Genomic DNA, 25,901 nt, shown 5'->3' with positions numbered 1-25,901 from the left:
TTGCTCGAAAATGTCCCAGTGGAAACGCGTCGACGTATGTGGTATCAGCATGATGGTGCACCTGCACATTCCGCAATTAACACTAAGCTGACCCTTGACAGGATGTTCGATGGGCGTTTCATAGGACGTGGAGGACGCATAAATTGGCCAGCCCGTTCTCCTGATCTTACACCTCTGGACTTCTTTCTGTGGGGTACGTTAAAGGAGAATGTGTACCGTGATGTGCCTGCAACCCCAGAGGATATGAAACAACGTATTGTGGCAGCCAGCGGTGACATTACACCAGATGTACTGCAGCGTGAACGACATTCATTACGCCAGAGATTGCAATTGTGTGTAGCAAATGATGGCCACCACATTGAACATCTATTGGCCTGACATGTCGGGACGCACTCTATTCCACTCCGTAATTGAAAACGGAAACCACATGTGTACGTGTACCTCACCCCTCATTGTAATGTACATGTGCGTCAGTGAAAGAGACCAATAAAAAGGTGTTAGCATGTGGACGTAATGTGCTGTTCCAGTCTCTTCTGTACCTAAGGTCCATCACCGTTCCCTTTGGATCCCTACATAATTCGGTGCTCTCCGATACACACGATCGAACAGCGGAGGAGTGGTAGTCAAGCGTCAACTTTAGGTTACAATATCTCCGGATCTAATTAACATTTTACAATGCAACAAACGGCACTGATTACGTATTTGTTTATATGTTAAGATGTGCTAACAAAACTAACGGGGTTCCATTTAAAAAAAACGTAGGTTTGTGTTAAAAAACATACTTACGTGCATTTTTTTATGGTTTGTATTAACCAATTACAATAGACCCTCTCCTCAAGTTCGGTCTGTGGAATCGATTCGTCAGTATTTGATGTGGTTTACGAAATATATCCAGCGGTAATGTTAGGTGACTCACCCTGTAAGGTTCATTGGCGTGTTGAGCGCAAATGTATACCCAGTAAGACGAATAAGTTGTGAAAGATTCTTATACACAGGCACATTCTGTGAAAGGCCGAATGCACGACTTTGTCGTAGACACTCCATTTTCTTTGTTATTCATTCCACTCCCACCACATTATCGTGTGGTGCGCAAGCTTCTGACACTTTGCTGCTCTTCAGCCTATCGAAGTTAGGCCAGTATAGCTTTTATGGGAGAAAGAATAAAATGACAGGTTTCAAAAAAATAAAAGCCATAGCGTCTCTACATAAACACATGTACATTGAAGTTGATGATGGTGCTATGGTGAAGATAAGGCTCGAGCTTCTGGCAAGTCACTGGCAGTCAGTTCCCAATAACTACTACGAGGGTAATACAGTATGATGCAGGTGCCGGCCAGAAAGGGTGTATGTATTCAAGGTGTTGGAGTGGGCTGGGAAGTATGATTGACAAGTTGATGTGGGTACAGGGAGGTGTGAGGAAGGGATTACAGTGGTCAGGAGGCTGGAAGCGGGATCATCTACATATTGAAGAGGCATATACGCTAGGATTATAGCTGGTTGGAGGAGTAAGTGTCTACATACTATTCTGGAACAGGAAGAACCAGCCAGCTGAAGTTTCGCTCGAATAGGATACAGAAGAGGCGGGCAAGTGGAGAATGGGTATGACATGCTGGTATAGGCGCACCAGAAGCCTAGGTATCCACAGGATAGGCGAGAAATATTGCTTTTGTTCCCCACCACGTTTGTGGAACGTTTACAATTTGTGACAAAGTCTGAGGAACTTCAGAAGAGAGGACAATGTAATCGGCTGGCAGAGGTTGCGTCTGAGACGGCAAATATGATACAGAGTGCAAGGTGTTCTAAGACTGTAAGGAATGGTAAATTTTTGAGAGTGCTGAGATCCAAGCTATATTGGCGAAAGTAACACTGGGGCCACTAAGGCTTTTGGAAAGACGAAGGAAGAAAGAAGATCAGGGGTTAACGTCCTGTTGGTGAAACAGCTATTACAGCATAACCCAGAATTGGGAAGAACGGGGAAGCAGGACAACTGGGTCCATCCATAGGAACCGTCGTGTCATTCACCTTAAGCTGTGTCGGGACATCGAAGAGAAACTAAATATGGTCGAAAATCAAGTTTGGAGCCAACAGCTTACCACAGCATCGCCTCATTCAGTGGGTTTTAACCAAGTACAGAGGATGGCTGAATGATGGAATCCCCACATTGTCGAGTTTCCTGTCTTCTTAATTTGAGTTTGTTGTAAGCTGAGGATGCGTGATTATTCCAAGATATGAGAAAGTGAGAGTCCTCTGCCCATGTCAGCAGAGAGGAATGGAGCAGCAGGTCCCCCGCCTTACTTCGAGCGCTTATCTTCCTCCACGTAATTGGGCACTTTCCTTGCATTGTGAGAGAACTGTGACTCGGAGTTATCTGTTGAGTGTACGTGACTGTAATGGATGCGTTAAGAGGTTAACATCCACATCCGACACACACGTTGTTGTGTCATGCTTTTAATAAATTTACAAGCAGATAAATGAAACAGTCAATGATCTGAACGCCTTATTGTTTGGAAAGCAATACACTTATCTTTAGCTCCTCGTGGCTGTGGCTGTGTGAGCACGTGTGGTATTAATTGGGGTCCAAATACACAGGAGCTGCTGAAAACACTGAGCGGCATTACAGTGCAAGTCTGCAGATGATGAGCACTGGACGTTTACTAAAACTGTGCCAAATATGTGTCTGTTGTTGGCCCTCGACTCTCTGTACGTGCATGCTTGGCCTAGGCTTGACTGAGTGACGTTACGCCGACGCTGCACTCTGAAGGCAGAAATTCGTCGCTTCTCTGCAGTCGTCATGGAACTGTTGATACCCTCGTAGACAGAACAGAACTCAGGCTGGACTCTGGCACAACTCGTACCAGGCACTGGCAGAGCTGGAAATACTTGTTGCGTGTGGCGCCTCGAAGCTACAGGAGGAGTGGCTTACTACTTCTTTCTCATAGGCGGTGGCGATGCTGCTTAGGTGTACAGCATCTCTGCGGTGGTCGATTGACGATTTGCTGCAGGCGATTATCGTCGACACCACATGTGTCACCTTCAACAGTGTCACAGGCCTCATCAGTGTATCACGATACACTGAGGAGAGGCAATGTAATGTAGAACACTGACACGAGGTCTGGTGATGAGAAACTTTATGCTTCAATTCCCCCTCCCATTACTGGGGAAATACCAGCAATGCAAATGTCTTCCATCACCTGGATTCGAATCAGCTTACCTTTGAAGAGAGTACCACCACACAGTCATGTTTATGTGTGCCATGGTGGAAGTTAGGGAGAGAGAAATGATTGGTGGTATTTATTGTAATAATTCCTTGGGTTTTTAACATAAGTGATTTTGATGTAGCAGAGGCTACAAGAGGAGAAGTTACTGAGGCAATGGAGATACGCTGTTGAGTAAGATTTACAGTGACAAAAGAAGCATGGTGTGCCACACAAGGAGCTATACAGTAAACATAATTCATAGGTACACCTGGCACTTGCCAGTTTCCTCCTAGAGATCCGAATGTGCGACTAGTGCGGAATATTTCGCTAATGGAGGAGTCATCATACCACTTTTCAATTATAGGCCACAAGTCCTGTGGACAGACACCAGTGGTTCCCATTACCTTCTGCATTCTCATGCCTTTGAGCACTGCTGACTCTTCAGGGTTTTAGGAGCAGGGGAAGGAAGTGCCTTGAAGCTCTATCCGCCCATCCATCATTACTGACGACTTTTGTTCTAAATTTAAGCAGTAGCGAGGTTCGAACCTCGGTTCCATGACGTTTTGATTAGTATACAAAGACACTACCCTTAAATCATAGGTTAGCCTTGGGATATAAACTTGCGTACAGTATGATATCACATAACTTGACTAGAGCGAGTAGGAAATAAGAGTTTCTTTTCTTTTTTTTTTTTTAAGAAGGTCGAAAGTTATGGAGTCATGAGCAGCCTCTCATAAGAATTTCCTGAAATTGTAAGACGTCGTGGTCTCCTTCATTGCTTACATATTCCGCCCTCACAATCATATTCTGCACACCAAGACGCTTCATTCGAGCCCAAACTCGAAAAGATAAAGTCAGTATTGTATGAATTCATGTAAACGATATGCAAATAACTAATAAATCGCAAGTGCGCACCGTGGTTGAAATACTCGAGGCTAGCGTACACACATACATTCCAGACACGACGGTCACAGGAGCTTTTAGCTCGAGAGAGGCAACTGCACCCCAGGAGGCCGGTCCCAAGCTATCTACGTCGGCCAGTGACCGCCTGTAGAGCAGACAGCATTAGCCTAAGTGAAAGGACGACCCCGTGTTCGGCTTTAAAGCAAATTCCGCTACATTGTGTGGTAGCGGTTAGCCTACGCATTCTTTACACATAGCACGCAGTTTCAGAGATTTTCACAGGGAGACAGCAAACGCCAGACACTGATACTACAGATTTCCGGATTGGTCGCCTTAAACAAAACGTGATTCTCCCGTTTTAGAAGAGCAATGCTGATTGGCAGACGATATTTGTGACGCCTTGAGCTGAAGGAGTACTGGAACAGATCGAAAGATATACCCCTTCACGACTGGTGTGCAGAGGGGCTGTTCTGTTGTCGCTCTTGGAGCGAGAACACGTAATGAGAGCGTGCGCGCTCGTACATGTACTCAAAGAGCGAGGAACAAGTCTCTCCTCAGTACTTCACTGGGAGAGCACCTCTGTCGCACGCCAATAGACTAGGGGTGAATAGGAGTCCTTGACTTCATCAAGGCGTAGGGAGACTTTGATTGGCGAAGATCAATCCAGATAGAACGAGAGTTATCTTATTTGTCGGCAGCGAGTGGTGCAGACAGCAGTCATCACAGCAACAGCTCTTCGACCCCCACATTTCCTCCACAACAGAACCCTTCACTGCGTATCACACGTGACAGCCTCAACTGTACCTAGCAAAATTCTAACTGATAATTATTCAAGTCTAGTAGGTGCAGCTCTCAGCCATTCTGCCAAGTCAATAACAATCTTAAACTTTGTACAGAAATTTCATTTGCGAATCCTATCCTTGAGAGGTAACTTCACATTCTGAAAAGAACCCGCAAATAACGTGTTCAATTCATAACTAAAAGTGCTATTGTGATTTCTCAGAATTTTTGCAAAATAAATAATAATTTTCGTTACTTTCATGTTTTTCTTACACTAACTAGCACTACTCCAGTACCCAAGAATCCCACTAGTTACGTAATAAATTTTGTGAATTTTTGTGTCATATCCTTACAGTGGACGACTCCAGAAGGTATTTATTGCTGAAAGTTTTTCAGGCATTTCTCTTTAGAACGTTAGGAGTGTCTGTCTGACTTCTGTAGTAGTGTGGGGGTGGAAATTGCATCTTGCAGGGGCCAAAGGGTGAAGGGTACATCTCAGATTAATCTGTTGCGCAGAATGACAGAATAGCACCAACCCACACGCTCACAAAATGTGTGGCTTTATAATCTTGTGTCGTAAATACTATATTAAATTCGTTTTGTGGTGTTATAGACAGGTATTTTAAACTGGGACCAAGAGATATGATGGTCGTATTTATGTAACATTGTATGTACCGAATTGTCGAGCAGTCATTAGATACAGTGAGTATATCTTTAAGATATGAACACTGAGTCTGGCTTGTTGAGGTTGTTTGGTAACGTGAGGTTGTTATGGATGAGAGGAGAATGAATCTTTTTTCAATAGATTGTTCAGTTTATGGAAAATGTGGCAGTGTTTTTGTTCATGTGTACCACCAATGCCAGGGTTTCTGATGTGCAGAATGAGGTGCTGGTATCAGGATATCTCACAAGCACCCATTGGCAATAGCATCTGATTCTATGTTGTAGCAATTATCTGTGCCTTGTAGAGTGTAGAGTGACTGGGACTGTGTTACGTGACTGTAACAATTTTCATTACAGTATAGTTGTAGCATTGAGATAACATGTGACTGATGAAGATCTCGTTGGAGCTGATGGAACAGACATATGGATGGAATGCTATGCTGCTGCTTTGTCTTGATGTTTTATGCGGCGAAACAAGGTTAGGTATAGGTTTTAAGCTGATGTTTTGGTGTGGCTGAAGATAAAGTTGGATTGCTTTTTGGAATAGGTGACTTGGATGTTAAAATGGAAAGTGGCTGTGGATGTTATCGTCAGCTGTTGGACGATATGTGGACGTTGAAGGAGAGTGAATGTTATGGAAAGCAGTGGTTCAAAACTGGATGTCTTTCATGTTAGGGATGCGATACAAGAAACTGTTGAGATGATGACGGTGAGCAAGACTGACGGTGTAGAAGACTGTGGATCTGAACTCAATATCTTTGATGCTGAGGATGCAATGCATGTAGTTGTTGGGATGCGGAATGTAAGTTTAGTGTCGTGAATAATGCGTTTACTTTATATTTATTAGATCATTCGAATTGAGGCTGTGTAGATGATGCAATTGTGCAAGGATTGTACATTTTGCATAGTTAACATGGGAGGTTTTACGAACTTCCAGTATGCTGCAGTAGTTTGGGTCAGCAACTTCTGGTAATCAGTGAACGAAAAACCATTCCAAGGTTTTGTTCATTCGATGAGTTATCTCTATGCACTGTAAATGTTCATTCCACGTTTTTGACATCTTCGAAATGCCAGTTTCGACTATGTTATAGTGATTTGAAAATGGGTCTCGGTCCGAAACAAATCATCGAATGAATAAAAAATAAAAATTTGCATCTTGGACTGGTCTTGTTTGTAATTGGGATAGGCCAGGTGGTTCTGCGATACTGGGTCAGATAGTCGTCACACAGGAAGTATTTTTGACATCTGTAGCCTTGGATTTGCGATTTAGTTGATTTTACACATTGGCAGCGACAGCAAATCAGGGCTCAGTTCCTGATACGTTGGACTGTTCTGAGTAAGCATCTAGTTCTGCTGGACAGAGATGCGTAAACCAGCCGACAGTAAAGCACCACGGTTTTAATAGTGGCAACTCTTTCAGACAGGGCCGTTGTAGCAGCCTGCTGGATGTCGCAAACCATCTCCAACATCGCCACGTGCTCCGAAGAGATTCGCACCCGTTTCTTCTTTCCCTCCCCCCCCCCCCTCCCTATCTCGACCGAACTGCCACGATCTCTCCGTTCTCTCGGGATTATCATGACAACTTTCCCCTGAAGATATCTTCAATGTCGGGCTTGAAGTTAGCTTCCAGACAAACGGCTAGTTGTCGACAACTCTGTAAGCTCTTGTCGCTGCTCATTCTTTAATATCTTGTCGCTACTCGCGAGGAATAGAAACATCAACTTCAGCTCACACGTTTGTTCTCGATGTCCATTACAGTTTCAGTCATACTTATAGACTTGCTGCCGAGTGCAGCTGAGTCTAGAAACAGATGGGGTAAGAGTCTGCTTGTTTAGTAACTTGCTAACAATGTGTATTTCCGTTTATGTGCCACTATTATTCTTATGAGTGTCTGCAGTAAATTATCGGCTGCAGCAGAAATTTTGTAAAGGCCGTTCTTCGCAGTATTACAGTCCCTGGTTCTAATATACGCATATTCTTATGATAACTTACTTCTTTATCTGTTGTAACCCTTTTCGACCACCTTAGTTTCTTAATTAGTCGGTTTACTACCAATTAAAGCCCTGCAAGTTCGATTGCCTGAAGCGGTCAAGAGTGACAACAGCAAGCATAAATAATTTTTCCGCTGAGGGAGCACAAGCTCACTGTCTCCCCTTCCTCTCATTTAAATGGAGTTACCCCCTACCGAACAAGAAGCTATCAGACAGTTACAAAGAAAGAAATGGACGATTACAGCTCGTTTCATGTCTGTTGCACGATAGATAGATGATCGAGTAAGAGATAAAGTCCAGCAACGAGACTAAAATAATAAATTTAAAGAATATAGTGATTCGAACAAATAGAGTTGTTTAGCAGACAGGTGCGATAGCTGAAAATGCAGTGTTTCCTCAGTCCTACTACAGTTCATAGGATTAACACTTCTAAGGATAATATTAACAGTGTATTTCGTACAATTAAGTCTACAGTTACAAATGGAAATATTATTCGTCAAAGAAAATTAGTAAATACGAACAGTATCATGCCAGGATCATAGATGAGAAATGTAGAACACTACACCAGTTACAGTATAGACAAAACTTTAGCTTGTATGTAGCCGTTAAGTTGCAGAAACTATTCGCCATTTTTAAAACAAGCCTTAGACTAGGTCTGAAAAAAAAACTACGTGTACAGAATTTTAGAGCGTTTATAGAAGATAAGAAGGAACGCTTTTTTATATGAGGCACGTGTCGCACATGTATGAAGGTCTTATCTGCACTGGCGTTCAGAGACGTTGTTCAAAGTGCTGTGGGATGGGCCGTGGTTTAGAGGTGCTGCGTGCCTCCTACGGGAGGGAGACGAGTTGTTCAGTGTACCAGACACTGGCAGACACCCCAGGCGAGGTGGTTGCCTGTTAGGCTGAGGCTGCAAAAATTATTTGTGAGACACCCACTTGTTTCGAGTGTGTTGCACAATCGTTAGCACCCAGCTGGCACTTGAGTAACGTCTCCAAAACATCACACAGCCTCTGTACATCGCTGGCGTCGAAACCTTCACGGGCCACGAGCAGGTGGGGGTACACCTTTGACCTTTGTGTTACATAAACTTTGTTCTTTTTAATCATCTGTAAACAATCCAAAATTTTGTGTACGTAGTCTTTTTTTAGTCCTTCCATAATGAAGAAGTCAATAATACATCGAAATGAAGTAGTTAGCTTGTCATAGATCCAGTCGGAGAGTTGCCGAGGAATCTAAACACTGACTTTGGAAAGAGCACCAGAGATTATCTTGCGTGGCATGCCAAATCACGCAAGAGCTAAAACTACATATTCAGAAGGATATTTGAATGTCATTCCTCGAACAACTGATCAGTTGTCAGCGCATAACCTTGAAGTGGCCAAGTCCCAGTATTAAACTTACCTACAATCTTGAAATCATCTTCATAGAATGAATCGATGTACTCAGCTGCATGGTACCAGTAGACACGATGGAAGGCGTACAGATCGTCAGCGAGGCTGAACATTTGCGACGCCTCTGGCTGCCGCTCCTTGCACAGCGCACTGAAGTCGTCGTCAAAGGAGAGGTTCCACGGCTGATAGCGCAGCAGGCGTACACTCAACAGCGGCCGCCTGTAGCACACAAGGTGCGAGGTTAAAAGTTAAAAACCTAGCATGTATAGTTTATGCAAGAACGTACAAGTATCCATAAATGTGTGTGAAATTTTATGGGACTTAACTGCTAAGGTCATCAGTCCCTAAGCTTACACACTAGAGATGGGCAAAACTGTTCTTTTCAGAGATTGGATCTGAACTGTTCACTCCCTGAAATGAATTAGCTCTTTTTCATGACTCACCACTCATTTACAATAGAAAATAAATGGAAGGTACATTGCCCTTTAAACTTGGTTGATTCCAGTACTATACCTGTATTTTGATCTTATTTGATCCTGTTTTGAAGTAATACAGATAATGAGTAAGAATTTTGTATTGTTTATTGAAATTTCCACGATATGACAAAGTTTTTGATTATTGATTTATTTTGCACTATCGTGGTTTTTTGGGTGATCGGAAAATGTTGTAACTTGAGATTTACATTAACAATATATTTGGCTATAATGTATTAAAATTTCATTAACCTCATACAAATGCATCGCAAGCCATATATTTTTAAAGTGAACGTTTCCTTCCGAAGACGCCTAAAATCGCAAAACCCGTACCAGAATAAGAAAAAAAAAATTTGACTGTAAAACGAAAGTGCTGCATATAGCCTTACGCAGAATAAAACAAGGAAAATATTGGTGTATCACATTTCGCGATACGTTTATCGGTTCGCTCGTAATTAAAGCGTAAATTCGAGTGTCCATAATAAAAATCCTATAGTAAGAGGAGTCATCAGGAACCTAATCTAATCAGTTTAAACAAATAAAAATAAAATAAAAACAATTGATGTATACATAACATAATAATGTAATATACATAGCGGTATTACTACGAAGAACAATATCCAGTAGGGACGAACTCCGATGCAGAGGCGCTGAGTCGAGCAGGTCGAGCCGCGAGCTGTATTACTGCGTGAGCTGAGACCGCAGAGACCAGAGTGACACCTGAGTTGCTTTGCTCAACGCTCTGGCTAGAGTCGAGACGGTGGGGTGAGCGTTGAGTGGGCGAGTTCCGAGGGCGGGGGGAGCGGTGAACTCACCCGCTCCGAGACAAATCGTCCGTTCCCTTGCGAGCAGGTTGTTGCAAGTAGTTCCTATGTTATCCGCTAGGTGGCTCTCTGTCCTGTTGCTCGCATCAACTGCCCAGAGGGCAGGACGTGCGACTGAAACGATCGCCGACAGAGTGCGATGCGAAGTTAAGCTGCACCAGACACTGCACGCGGCAGACGACGCACAGAGACGGCACGGCATATGTGAAACACAAAATCCAATGGGGCACTGCACAATGCAGGCAGCCAAGGTTGAAGCAGGGCAGAGGCCGGCGCCGGCTGTGTTGTGTGGCGTGCACTGTGCTCTGACCAGCAGAGGCGCTACTGATATGCTCCGTCTCTCTCTCTCTCTCTCTCTCTCTCTCTCTGCCCTGGGAAACATTTGGAGCTACCGTTCTTTTTTTCTGAATCACTGATTGTTCACTCCTTTGAAAGATTCAACTCTATGAATTAGTTCAAGAGCGGATCCCCCATCTCTATTACACACTACTTAACCTACATTATCCTAAGGACACACACACACACACACACACACACACACACACACACACACACACACACACACACGCCGGGACCAGCCGCGCACCCAATGACTGCAGCGCCCTAGACCGACCGATCAGCTAATCCCGCGTGGCTAAAAGTATCGAGAACGGATTTCCACTCAGCAGTGGATGAGAAACTTCCTGACAGATGAGTACTGTGTGCCAGACTGGGACACAAACCTGGAACTTTTTCATTCTTTAAAGGATGCATCGTAACACAGCAAAACAATCGCAAATCCATTGGTCTTTTTAGCATTTTAGCGCATCGAGATTTCATCTTTAGATTTCAGAGCACTTGAGTGAGATACCTATTGTAACTATTTCTTGCAGATCATCCACTCCGTTCTGTGCTGCTATATCGTTTGAACTGGTTTCAGAGACATAAAACAGCAGAACTGCAGCGCTTGCCGCAGAATACCTCTTTTCTTTAAAGAAGAATTTTGTATGCATTGCAAGAGAGTGAACATGTGGTATTTATGTTAAGGATATGAATGACTTGCTCAAATTTTGTTATAGATGATTTTAGACGCTGACATGTAGACATGTCTGTCATGAGCTGAAGCAAAATCTTCCACATTACCAGTTGAAAATGGCTCAAAAGGCCGAAACTGCAATAGTAAAACAATTTTTAAAGTCAATGGTGAATATGACGTCCTTAAAAAGATAGACATCGACCTAGGCAGGCAGGAACCGAGAGCCGCCGTCACAGCCTTACGTCCGCCAGTACCTCATCCGCTGCCTTCCGGCCGTCACAGAAGCTCCCCTGCACGGCTGGCGGGACCAGCGCTCCCGGAAGGATGGGCACTGCAGTGACCAGAGGCCTCGGGAGTTGCTTCCTGGCAGTGGAGAGTGCAGTCACTTGAAACGTCGGGGATCCGACACACGGCTCTGACCTGCCAGGGAGTTTCCTATCTGCTTTAGGTGATGTGACATCTGCGATAATTTTCCGTAAAGACTGTATGACAGCTGAAAGCAGAACTCCCACAGGAAGATGAGTTCAATGGACAAACGTGAATGTACCGTCAAGCAGGTCCACTTATTGAGTCCCTTTCAGCTAATCCAACGGCTAAGGACAATGCCATACGATGACTTAAGCTATTTCAAATCCGTCTTTGCAAGTACCAAACATGTGTTTTTATTTCACAATAAGTGTTTTGTTTTACTCATTATCAGTTGTGGCATTTTTATAATGTTTCTGCTTACATCCGGCAGTGTGCATCCCACCATCTCACACTTGTATGCTTGACGTGCAGAAGTACATGTCTGCTGACGTAAAACTTGACAAAATGACGCTTCACTATTGCATACAAATGTTTGTTTATTTGGCTCTGAAGCATTCGCTCGGTCTCGTTTCGTGAGTGGTTGGTGCGGGTCTCTCGTTTGGCAGTGGAAATTATCATACAGAAATTGTTGGCCGTAAAACTTTGTCCGAAGGTCAGTGTTCCGTATATCGATTCGATGCATCTGTGTCAGGTACATGTTGTGATGAGAATGGAGCCCTCAGAATCGGGTATGAGACAATTTTTTTCCTGATTAATCTACGACCGCATTCCCTATAGCCCGTCAACGATGGAAAGTTTCCATTCTGCCAGATACAATGCAGAACAATCAGTACTCCCTGTACTCCTTGTAGTATGGTCCTTGGTTATCACTGTTACTTGACAACGACGATGTCAATTAAAGCATGAAGCTGCATCATAATGAGTTCCGTTTGATGTCTGGGTCCCCAGTTTGACCGAAAAACTGTCCCTCCCATAAGACATGTGGTGCCATGGTGCTAAGGCTCGCAAATCATTTCCACTCTACGTACACCAGCTCGCTGTTCTGCTTGGAGCTACAGTACCACACCTACTCCACTGACAAGCTGGGACTCATAATCTGTGCCGTAGAGAAAATCATCATTTCTACGCCCCAGATGGAGGATGTACGTGCACACTGACAATGATCTGAATAAACATTATACGGAGATTTGGTTGGGGAAGAAATTCGGGAAAGGGCTGTTTTTAACGTAATAGAGCCGTTCATTCCATAAGGCAACGAAAGAAAGGATTTAAATGCAGCAAGGAGGTGAACATACAATATCCACTGAAACAAGCTCTAAAGAAAATCTCGAAACTTGTGGACAGTTGCGAATGTACTACACAGCTATAATGATACAACACTGACTGCCATATTCAGTTTAGAAGCAAGTGCGTTGCCACACAAAGTGGTAAATCAACAGAGGACGCAATAAATAATCGCCACATGGAGCTGGAGTGTCGACAAGCGGGGCAGACCGCTGCCACGGAAGGCAATCGTCGACAATTTGCGTGCAGAGGCACGGTCAGTGTGCTATAGGCATCTTTGGCCTGTAGTGCTGGAGCCATTACTGAAAGTACCATGCGAGTCCAGTAACGAAGTGGATTGACGGAATTTAGAAATGGCCGACTGTAAATGGCGATACGTGAACTACAGAAGAGACATGAAATGGTGCGCTGCCTGGACTACGAGGGCTGTACCTAAGCTGCACCACTGCCGCTGGAGCTCTGTGAACCCCTCCCCTCTTGCATCTCCGGTTTTCGACTTTGTACTGTGAAAGGGTACAGTACCGCCCGACATTGAAAATAGGTACAACATACTTCATTATTTTTGTCAGAACAACACATTTTTTTGTAAAATAACTCAATTTCAATTAATACAGCGAAGCCGGATACCAGTGTGGGAAAGAACGACAATTTATTTAATTGATCACATGTGCATTCCCACAAAGTAAATCCCTACATCCAGTTTGGTGAGATCTGTGAAATGAATGAATGTATGGTCGTCTGCTAACCGCAGATAGTGAATGTGAATATATGATCATCTTTGAGACGATCCTTTGGCCACCTTTGGTGGGACCAAAGAGATGAAATTTACCTGAGCTTTGAGCGTGTGAAATGTGGCTGACCAATACGGTAGCATGGTCTTCCCCCACCTCGAGAGAGGTGCGAGATGACCTGGAGAACGGCCATGTTTCAGCACTCTGCCGCTGGATCTTGTGCTGTTAAGACCTGTTTTAGTTGTGCTCCGTAATGACGAAAGAGTGGAGACATGGTATGCATGTGGAATATTTAAGAGTAGTATGAAATAATAATTTCTGTAATTCAGGAACTTTTGTGGGGAGAATTAAATGTCAGGCAGGTAATATTAATGGGATTGTAGTAATCTTCAGAAGTGACCAACGGTCACAATGAAACCACGTGTAGCAATAAGTTGAAATACTTCCGTGTGCGTTAGTTAAGCTGATTTACTAGCGTGTGTACATTAAGTTGAAATATTTAAGAAATAGCGTGTGTACCATAAGTTGAAATATTTAAGAAATGGCGTGTGTAGGACTTGAAATTAGAGACGAGTACTTCCACGTGGTGAGTACTGTGTGAGTCTCAATCTGTGTATGAGACAAAGGATAAAGAGAAGTACTCGTCCATGGTATCAGTTGAGGACTCACGTGTGTGATGAATACGTTCTTATCATTACTTTGCGTGATATGATTCCGTGTGACGCTAGATTCAAACTCTGAGAGAGAAACAAGGAGAGTCGGCCGTCTATCCAGCAACGCCACTTGGCTTGCATTGCACAGGAAGACGTGCATATATCTCCAGAGTTCATAGTACGAAAGTAGAATTACAAAGTGGGACAGTGTCGTGTGAAACTGGGATAAATATTAATTGAAGTGGGAAAGCTGAAAGTGATAGTGTTGTGACTATTTAGTGTTTTGTATTCCATGTCGTAGTGTGGTGTATGTCATGTAATTTGGGTATGTGTGGTTTGCATGGGAGAGTAGCAAGGTAGTTTCAAAAGATTAGTGGGTTATGCTTGTTCCTTCTGTGCCGCTCGGTCTGGAGGAAAGTTTCGTGATGATGATTGTGAGAGTCCAAGTGTGAGATATAATAAAAGATCCACCATCCTATCCAGAAAGTGCACTGTAGCGTTAAATAATTACGAGACCATAATATAGAGATTCACCAATGTAGAGCCATGCCCACTGGGCGGAATTTCTCATGTGTTATTGTTGTAGGTTGTAGAATTTGTGTGTTTAGGTTATAGAATTTATCGGAATAAATAAGATAGTGAAAAGAAAAAGATTGGTGGACTTTTCCTTCAATTGTATGTTGTCATGATGTCCCGAATTTATGATGTGTGCGCCATTCATATTCAGTGCGGTGGCCACGTGTTGATAAAAGCCGTTGAATAAAAGACATAAAGAAAATGTGGTATTGCCAGTGCGTAGTGAACAGTCTGAGTTCTGTAAATCACTGATAGTCAGATGTGCGTTTCCGTTGCGTATTATTCATACAGGAGGATAATTTGTAACTTAATTGTGAGTACGAGAGTTGATGTTACTCGATAAATAAGAATGAATCCACTCGCTTGGCAGACCACTCATCTTGCAGGCCTGACTGCTTGATGCCACAATACGAGCAGGGCATGTGGGTGCCTCTCAACTGACATCCAACAGAAGGTAAACACGCTGGGTCGTATGAATAAACAAGACGACGTTCTCTGGAGAAGATTCTCCGAGCAAAAGAACATTCTCTGGGGAAGTTCTTACGAGCAAAACATTCGAAGCCATACTCTGTGACGAGAGGGATCCTTTTCCTCACTACCTCTGCTCCCTGCTGAGTTCTCGGTGTGTGTGGTCTGCCGTGTCCGGCACAGAAAGCACGCCCATTGTCACGTGTCATTCAGCTCGCTCGAACGGGTGACATGTCTGGAACCGGCACCAGTGTGTTCAGGCAGAGTTGCACTACGATTCATTTTGTTTATTTTATGTGCGGCAACAAATTATCAAGACAATTACGTACAGCTTATGAAAATGCATTTTCTTGAGGTTACCGAATATACAACATGCGGAAAACTTTTCAGTTATAGAAGTTAGGCGAACATTATGCGAACGAAATCTTAAGATTACATGACTCTTTATCTACTCCAGGCCGGAACTCTGTCAGAGTTCTCCAACACGAGATAATTTTGGTTAAATACGGCGCACAGTGTTCTGCTCGCTTATCAAGTACGGAAGCGGTCGCCCGCTCTGTTCGTTACGGGAAACAGGTCGCTAGGTTTGTAAGAAACCAGTTAATAATTTTTGTGATCCGCCTACTTATTTATATCGTACCAAACTATAAGACTTATGCTGTCAAAAGACATCATGGTGAACATCTGGAAGTGTCAGTGACACCGTTGTTTGGTGTAGGCCTACACCGAAGTTTTCTCGTACGTTAGTCTGAAAACTTAGGTCTACTAAAAAGCAGCAAGAATGTTTTAATTTTAACTTCTTTTGAAAGGTCGTCCCCTCTTCTTTGGTGATTTTCTGGAGGGAAGTTCACCAGGCAAGTAATGTTCTTATTGTGAAACCCATATAAACTTCTACAGTGTCTCTGTTCAGCATTTTGTTGGGCTACATATATCTTTTATTGCCTTCGAAGCAGCACGAATTCTGCCATTACTATCAAAAAGTATGTAAAACGTAACCGGAACAGAACTTACTCAGCTCAAAGAATGCTAAAGAGCTCGTTTCAATGTTTTACGGTTGTGAGAAATCGGAGAACGTTCTTTGTCTTAAGCAACATCCCTCACCTTTTTACTCACGTTGAGCACGTTCTCGGGTGGGGTATATTCTCTGACTCATTTTACTCATGTTAACCTCAAAATGTCCTCCCAAAATTTCCAGTACGAAGTATATCCTCCGTTTTACTAAAACGTCCCACTATACTTCGCCAGCGCCTCAGCTCTCACCTGGACTCTCCCAGTGGTTCTTCGCCGATCATCTCCCACCCTTCGTCGTCGTCTTCATTGCTTCACCACTCACAGAGAGCCGTAGTCTGGCAGCTCCTTCGCCACTGCCTCCGTCAAATGCTCCACCACCGTCGCCGCCACCTGCGCCACCGTCGACTCCCTCTCCAGCAGCGTCGCTGGCTCTGTCGCCAACACCGTCGCCAGCCCCAAACCGCGGCCCGCCCCATCGCCCGCACCACTGCCGGAGCCAGAAGTTCCAACCACATCCACCACCATTGCCACTTCGTCACCGTCGTCATAAACTCCTGTCAATGTCCTTCTCTACACCCAACTGGGGCCACCTATTACACCACAACCCTCATGCATGCAGTCATAAGACCAAACAAATGAAATAGAATAGATAAAACCTCACGATTCCAAATGAAACCAAGCCAAAAATGATTTCACTAAATTTACGGACATGAAACCAATAATTCCTCTCAAGTATCGTCCTTTGTATCTACATCTACATACATAATCCGCAAGCCACCGTGTGGTGCGTGGCGGAGGGTACCCTGTTCCACAACTAGTCGTTTCCTCTCCTGTTCCGCTCGCTGACAGAGCGAGGGACAGACGCCTGTCTATATGCCTCCTTGGGAACCGTAACTCCTCGTATCTTGTCTTCGTGGTCCCTACCAGAAATGTATGCTGGCGTCATTAGGGTCGTTCTGCAGCCAGGTTCAAGTGCCGGTTCTCTGCACTTCCTCAGCTGTTTTCTTCGAAATGAGTGTCTTCTTCCCTCCAACAATTCCCTGCTGAGCTCCCGAAGCATATACGTAACACTTGCATGCTGATCGAAACTCCGGTAAGAAATCTACCTGCTCACCCTGAATGGTTTCGATGTCTACTTTCTATCCGACCTGGTGCAGATCCCAAACACTCGAGCAATGCTGAACAACAAGTCGCTCTGGCGTCCTATACGGGGTCTCCATCACACACGAACCACACTTTCACAAAACTGTCACAATAAACCGAAGTGGACCGTTGGCCTTCCCTACCAGAATCCTCACACGTTTATTTCATTTCATCTCGCTTCGCAACATTACGCCCAGATATTTAAACGAAGTGACTGTGGTAAGCAGGACACTTGGAGTGCCGTATCCGGATATTACGGGTTCGTTTTTGCTACTCATCCACTTTATTCTACAGCAAGAGCCACCTGCCATTCATCACACCAACCAGAAATTTTGTCGACGTCATGTTGTGTCAACCTGCAGTCACTCAACTTATTCGATATGCTCGTTCTTCCGTTAGCACCCCGCAATGGGAAACCGTGTCAAATGCTTTCGAGAAATCTAGAAATATGGAATCTGCCTGTTGCCCTTCATCCGTATCTCTCAGTACATCATGCGAGAAAAGGGAAAGGTGAGTTTCACAGAAGCGATTCTTACCAAAACCGTGTTGATTTGTGCACATAAGCTCCTTAGTCTGAAGAAAGTCGATTATGTTCGAACTGAGAATATGTTCAAGGATTCTGCAGCAAACAGGTGTTAGGGATATTGGTCTGCAATTTCGTGGGTCCGTTCTTTTACCTTTATTATACACTAGAGTCACTTGCACTTTTTTTCCACTCGCTTGGTTCTTAGCGCTGATCGCAAGATTCGCGGTAAATGCAAGCTAAGTAAGGGGCCAGTGCCGCACACTACTCCTTGTAAAACCAAACTGGCATTCCACCTAGGGATTGCCACTTATTTATTTTCAGCTGTTTCAGCTGTTTCTCTACGCCAGCGGTACTCATTACTATGATTTCCATACGGGACTCTGTGCGACGGTCAAGCGACGGCACGTTTGTACCATTCTCCTGCGGGAACGATTTCTTGAACGAGGAATTTTTTACTCTTTTTTTGTCCCGAATAGGACGAGGACACGCTCACTTTTCGTGTCAGTATCTGTAACCACTAATACTTTCTCTAGTAAATGCAGTAACATCAGTTATTGTGTCAGTTTTCTCTGCTTGTCTGTTACGTAATACGTGGCACATTTTAAGACACAATACGAACAAAATATCGAAGGCAAAACGGAGTCAAAAAACTTTGTAAATCACGAGTTTCTGCAACCATGTCCTTCACTACTGTCTATTAGTGCTAGTTCTTTACTCCATTCTGAATTAAATGATCCCTGTGTTTTCTATAACTCTATGGAATACTTCCATGGAGAAAAGTGAGATAAACTCCAATAAACCATAGTGAGTATGACAGACATTTGAGTGTACACTGGTTTATACCTGAGTATCAAGTGCCCTAGCCCGTCCTTGTCTTCTTCCACCTCGTAGTGCTCCACCTGTTTGCTGGCTAATTGCATGTCATGTACCCATCCGGTTAATTTCGTGCGCAGCATGTCTTTCACACGTTCCATGTCCTTAATCCAACCGTGGAGTTGCTGATCACTCGTGTGGTTACCCTGAGACACACAGAAAATAGTTCAAATTACTTTCATAACATCCACAAGCAGCAGCCTGTCTTAGTATACAGTTACATGTAGCACTATTACATGACACTGAAATTACTACCAGCGCATGAGTGTAGTACATTCAGTTTTGTACAGGCACAAAAGCATTAATGCACAGCAGATGCCTAGTGGGGTTTTATTAAATAAATACATTTCTCAAACTGTGACATCAGATAAGAGAGGTGCTGATATTTCTTGCTAGTTGACATTACAGACGTCTGAATGTACGAATGTATACTCCCGTGACGATGTATCCAACTGAAATGTTCTGGAGCTGCCAGCAGCGTCGAGTTCCTACGTGTAAAGCCACATGTCGTGGCTGTAACTCTGAGGAGATTCTATTCAAACTTTTGAACGATTTTCGAAAATAGAATGGCCAGACTGTTGACAAATCCGTCAAAATCCTACTCGTTACCAACGCTGTGAGAAACCTGAACACACGTTATGACCTTCTACAAACGCAACGATAGACATCAGCCGCTCCATATTTGAAACATTGTCTGAGGTAGTTGTGCACACACGAAATGTCAGTTTGACTCAAAATTTTGTAGCGTTTGTCTGTTGCCTGGCTGATCGCTTTTGCCGAAAATTTGCGTTTGTTGCTCGTCATCTAACACAATGTCGTCTGTATCTGAACACGCCTCGAATATTGCAGATTTGAAGGAATGTATTGACTGTCCGAGTGTTAAGATCATTTTTTCTGGACCATTTTCGGGTACGAAGTTCACATTTATGTCACATATTAAGGTCTATGCTCCTTTGGCGTTGTACAAATTGTAGGCTTCTAAGTCAATGCAATAAAGACATGGCCATTTAATTACACATTTTCATACTTGAAAAATCACTCACAAAAATCTATAAGGCGCTCCCTGTTGATTTACAATCATGACTTTTGGAAGAAGCCAGATTTCACAGTGCAAATAAAGGAAAAAAATTTAAAATCCATAATTGGTAACTATATAACTCTAGAAAATACTTTTCGTATTATTTTTTATCAGTCTGTCTATTTGTCTGTCCATCTGTTGGGAATATTTTTCTCTGGATCAGTTCTGGGTATCATGTTCAAATTATGTCACATACAAAGGTATATCGACCCTTGGCGGCGTAAAAACTGTAAGCTTATAACTCACTCCAGTCAACAGATACGGCCGTTTATGTCTCGTGTTTTGATAATCGAAAACTCACTCATCGAAACCTATAGGGTGCTCTCCATTGACTTGGAATCATGAGATTTGGCAACAACTAAGTTTTCCGGTACAAGTAAAGTAATTACACTTTTCCTAAGCAGGTGCAGTGTATGATCAACGAAGCGTAGCTGCACCGCAAATGTAATAAAGAAGTCGTTCTTTAAACATTCTCGCAAGCTATGAGGTACTAACTCTACAAAATGTTGGATATATATCAGGTAAATTGCCTTTGCTGCAGTGAAATGCATGGATGATGGTAACGAAAACAAGATGCAATGACAGGACATGATACGATGTCGGCAGAAACCATTCTTAAACACGGAACCCGCAACTATCAATCTTTGAAATTACCATCCAGCAAACATCCGTAATATTTATAGGAAAAAGATTTAATCTACCCAGAACCTTTCCAGTTCACTAAAACAGGTATCGCCTAATTCTCCTCTCAAAGGATCCAAAACGAGGCTCACACGATACTTTAGGGATTGGCACGTTGCTACATACGCCACAAAATGTTACACAAAGACACAGATCATACTGCGTCCTTTTGCTTTCCATTTATACTACTGTCAGAATCCAAACAGTCATAATGTACAGTGGCCATTCTATGTGTTAAGGTTGGGTTGTTTGGGGAAGGAGACCAGACAGCGAGGTCATCGGTCTCATCGGATTAGGGAAGGTTGGGGAAGGAAGTCGGCCATGCCCTAAATCAGAATGGCCGGACACGGGATTGAACCGTCGTCCTCCCAAATGCGAGTCCAGTGTATGTGTTAAGACCACATAGCTTTTATTCTCGGTCGTGGGAAAATCACTGGTGGTAGTGTTCATAAATCATAGACAGAGAATTCAGACTCGGTAATGTTTCGAGTTAGGCCACGAGACACGTGCAGAAAGGCTAACGACTAAGATGAATGCTCTCAGAAAGCAGCATCCGGTTTCACGTTAGTCTGGCACAGATTTTCATCGGCCTTGACACATTCACCAGATATTCCGCTTGTGACTGTAGTAGCACAGTGCCTTTAACAAAGCCACTCGCAGACGCAACACGCGCTAACTGGTGGACCCCAACTGCAGGTTTTCGTTATTGACGCGCGTCCTCTGTGGCTGCGGCGGCTGGGGCATTGCCGTGTCACACGGACAGTGCTGGCTGGCAGTGGTGAGCACAGGGGGCCGCCAATGGCGTCGAGCCACAAGTGTCAGCTGCGCTATCGTCTGGTCATGGAGTCGTGGGAAATGGTCACGTGAATGTTAAGGTGGGAAGAGTTTGAGCAGTTGTGTCGAAATGTATGAATTATGTGGTATGTATACAGGTTCATTACGAGATTTAAAGTTGACGAACCTCCATGTTGAGAGAAGTAATTTTATAGGCCTTCCATATGGACTAGAGATTCTTAGGAAGAGAAGATGCTGATGGTGACTTGAAATGCCACACTGAGACTCTAGACCACTCTACACTAAATATGAAGCTAACATGCTTCAGCTTGTAAAGCAGGACTGTATACAAAGTTATCTGAATCTGTTAAAGAAGTAGCTAGCAAATACGAGAAAAGAAAGATACAGACGATTTTCTTCGATCTCTAACCATTCCGAGCTTAGCCTCCCTGTATCATAGCCCCAAAAGGCTCACAGAAGTAGAGGTTGGTTCAGAATTCTTCCAGGTGGTTAGTATTAGAACTGGAGAGCCAAAGATAGCTACAGTGTGAAGGAGGTAAACTGGGAAACAGTCTCCAAGAACTGACCAGGTGGTGTGTGTCATTTTCTCACCCCCTGTACGTATAATACAGTTTATAAGAGGAGGAAAAAACTCCACTTACCATACGTTCGAATGCGAGGGGAACCAACAGCTGTGAGGCGTGCGTCGCACCGAGTGAGAGCAGCTGCGCCAAGTTCCGCCAGTAGCTGGAGTGGCGTTCCCGGAAAACAGCCGCCTGGGCCTGCAGTTCTGCACAAGACGGGAGACGACGGACTGGTGAACAAGCCAGTGGATCAGACTTCTGTAGGAAGCACAGCTTTCACTTTCTACCCCCACAAAGTGTATGCAGGTAGCATTTACCTTTTTAAACTAGATCAGTACACAACGTCAGTAATCGTATGAGTTACACCTTGACCGGACGATACAAATCTCATATTCCAGCGACAGATTTAAAGAACACATCAAGCAAAGAGAGAGGAGTATCACCACCTAACTTAGATCCAGTAATAAAAATTAACCTAAGGGTAGAAGTATCAAAATATCTGAAGAAGTGGAAATATACAACTATTTCAAAAATCACCCACACAGCTTGCCCAACAATAAGACAGATTTAAGAAATAAGGGATCTTGAGATAGATTCCAGTCAGTTTTATGTGTTAATAATAGATTGGTTCACATGGCTCTGAGCACTATGGGACTCAACTGCTGAGGTCTTTAGTCCCCTAGAACTTAGAACCAGTTAAACCTAACTAACCTAAGGACATCACAAACATCCATGCCCAAGGCAGGATTCGAACCTGCGACCGTAGCGGTCTTGCGGTTCCAGCCACTTCGGCCGGCTGTTAATAATAGAAAGTAACATTAATGAGGATGTATAGTTTGGCTATTTGACTTTGACTTACTGAGAAGCATAGGACGTAACGATTTGCACAGGATCGTGTCTATGCTGGTTTTATAATATGAGTAGTCTTTATGATGTTTCCCATGAGTTGTATGTTTTGTATGGAAATCAGGATGAATTATGTCCACTCATACACGTTTTTATATTTAGGGTGTATTAATTTTAACGTAAGTAATATATTTTAATAATTCAGTAAAAAATTGAATAAGGTGTTTTGCAAGTGTAGCTAAAAAAAAGGCATTCTCGGCCTAAACGTTCTAAGGACCATGGAAATGTATGACTACATTTGTAATGGTAGAGTACCTTACATATTAACAGTACATTTTGCAATTACATGGTGATTTACATAATGTACTGTAATTTGTGTCAAGTATCCCATCACATGTTTTTATCTCATTCTTGTACTCCTTTCTCTTTTTACTTGTCCAGTGGATCAATTCATGTACGAAAGTTGTTGTGAAGGCGATTTATGCCTTTGTGATGTTAATATGGTACAAAGAATACATATGTAAAATGATATATATATATATATATATGATTATTACTGCCATGGTTTCATGAGCAGCCAAGCTACTGTAAGCCTTTGACGATCGATACCATATGTACTAATCCGCACTATCACAATAAAGAAGTGTCAAATGATTGTATCGTAAACAGAATGGCAAATTCTGTTAACGAATGTAAACACAATGTTAAGATACTCTGATATAAAACGTTTACTGTGGGATGTATAATCACTGCTAAGAACAAAGAAGAAACGACTTGTGAATATGATCCCCACCAACCGCCTCAGTTGTCATATGAACAACATGAACAGTGATTTGAGGGGATTCATGTTAGTGAAGTTAACATCAGTAACAATAAATTTATCTTATGGCATAACTATGATCTTTACGCTCATCTAAAGTTGATGTACACTCGGAGATAGGAGACTCAACATACAGAGACAACAGTGAGATATACACACGTCAGAAGAATCGTAAATTTTGACACCTTCAGTGGCCCAATGCAAGCGACGTACAGTTTTTAGCATTTGTTGTAATATAACTGCCTCATGTATGGGATGATAGTGGCGTTCTATACATGCCATCTGCCCTTCACTTTTCGGTTATTGCTGTATACCTGTATAAATGGCATAGGATCGAAACTGTAGTCGTGAAAACAAATAATTTTACAGTTAATGGCAGATAAGTCGTCTTTAAGAAAAATACTGCATTTTTTAAATGCCTGTGCGCGATTTTTCGCATTTCGTCCTTATGCGAGCTTATTTTCAGTACAGAAAAGACATTGCTACAGATGGAGAATGATGTGTGTACACGATGTTTATTGTGTTCCTAATGCTATTGGAATTACTCAGCGGCAAATCGCAAAAGAGAAAGTCCAAGGAACGTTCATCTTTATGTCTGTAAAAAAACGAATCTTCGGCACGAGGGACTTCAGAGCACGGTCAGGTCGACGCTGCTCTGTCCTCAGGTGGCCTCGTGAGACGTCACGGGAAGCAGCGGTCGTCGAGATGCCTACCTCTGCAGCCCACAGAAACAAACAGGGGTTAGGAAGACTCGGGATCATATCATGTGGAAGGTATATGGAACAGTTCTTCGAAATTTCGAAAATTCTTGAGAAATTTGGAAGCCAAATTATTATTCAAATTGGTTCTCGAGATAAACAGTCAGTGTCTCTGAAAAATATCATTCACATAGTTCTGTATGTTGCAAGGGCACATAAGTGCGAGGACATCCGCACAATTACCTAAAGAGCTCTCACACTCAAGTTGCTGACAAGAATATTTGTATAAGAGGAAAAAGAAGATTGAGGAAGTGCTAGATTACGATCAATTTGGTTTTAGGAAAGCTAAAGGCATCAGAGAAGGACTTTTGGGTTGGCGATTGATGGTTAAAGCGGGACTTAAGGAAAATCTAGAAACGTTCGTAGGATTTGTAGTTAGATAAAAATCGTACGATAATTTAAAATGATGCAGGTTTTCCGAAACCCTCATAAAAATGGGTGTAACCCCTAGCAAAAGAAGGGTTACGTGCAATATGTACATCAAACAAGGGGAAAAAATAGAAAGACCAATAACAGCTCAGATTAGGAAAGGTGAAAGACATACATGTAATCGCCCCTACCATTCAATCTGTACATCGAAGAAGCAATGACAGACATAAACGAGGGGTTCAGAAATGGAATTAAAATTCGTGCTGAAAGGATATCAATGACAGGAATAGCCGATATCATTGCTGTTCTCAGTGGAAGGGAGAGGTAATTGTAGGAGGTGTTGAACAGAATGAACAACCTAATGTGTACACTCTATGAATTAAGACTAAACTGAAGGAAGACTAAATTAATGAAGTCTAGCAGAAATGGGATCAGTGTTCAAGTTAAGGTCAGAACTATAGACGGGGATCTAGACCAACTAAAAGAATTCTGCTACCTTGAGGATAAAGTAACTCACAATGGATAAGTTAAAGAGAACATAAAAAGTAGAGAAGAACATTCAGAGAGGAGTTCCTGGCCAAACGAAGTCAACTAACATCAAATGTCAGTTTTGTAACAACGAAAACAAACAATTATTGATAAAATTATTTAATAGGATACATAAAAGAATCTACTCACGAAGCAGCGGCAGAACACACATGACAGACTGTTGTGATTGGCAAGCTTCTGGAACCAGTGGCACCTTCTTCAGGCAGAAGGGTTGAAGGGGAAAGAAGAAGGGTGAAGTAAAAGGACTGAAGAGGTCTAGGAAAAGGGGTAGATTTTGGGAAAGTCACCCAGAACAGCGGGTCAGGGAGTCTTACCGTACAAGATGAGAAGGAAAGGCTGACTGTTGGGGACTGCATCGGACAGGATTCGGAAACCTGAGAGCTTAAAGGTGGAACACAGGGTAACATGCAAGACAGAGATTACTGCTAAAACAGTGATCACAAGTTAATAAGAGTGTGTCCTCCTATCACCACCTATAATAGCCCTGTAACTGGAAAAACATATTCTATCAAAGGGAGAGCCAGCTGCGAAACGACACAATTCATATCCCAGCTATTATAACACTGTTGAGCCTTCTACATAGGCGTGACTACCATCAGATTATCAGTTAGGATGAATGGGTATAGGG

At 43.1% G+C, this 25,901-nt stretch overlaps 1 protein-coding gene across 1 annotated transcript in view; it reads right to left on the bottom strand.

Annotated features, from left to right (window-relative positions):
• The window catches only part of LOC126143452 (uncharacterized), a 40,733-nt gene that overhangs the window by 4,397 nt on the left and 10,435 nt on the right, over positions 1-25,901 (bottom strand). The window contains exons 2-4 of the mRNA XM_049915380.1: positions 22,010-22,137; positions 18,785-18,960; positions 8,939-9,147 (exon numbers count right to left, since the gene is read on the bottom strand). Coding sequence (XP_049771337.1) covers positions 8,939-9,147; positions 18,785-18,960; positions 22,010-22,137 — 513 coding nt within the window. The remainder of the gene's footprint in view (positions 1-8,938; positions 9,148-18,784; positions 18,961-22,009; positions 22,138-25,901) is intronic.

Source organism: Schistocerca cancellata, unplaced genomic scaffold, assembly GCF_023864275.1.
Source record: "Schistocerca cancellata isolate TAMUIC-IGC-003103 unplaced genomic scaffold, iqSchCanc2.1 HiC_scaffold_799, whole genome shotgun sequence".
Classification (NCBI taxonomy): Eukaryota; Metazoa; Arthropoda; class Insecta; order Orthoptera; family Acrididae; genus Schistocerca; species Schistocerca cancellata.
This window is presented reverse-complemented; position numbering and strand designations above follow the sequence as displayed.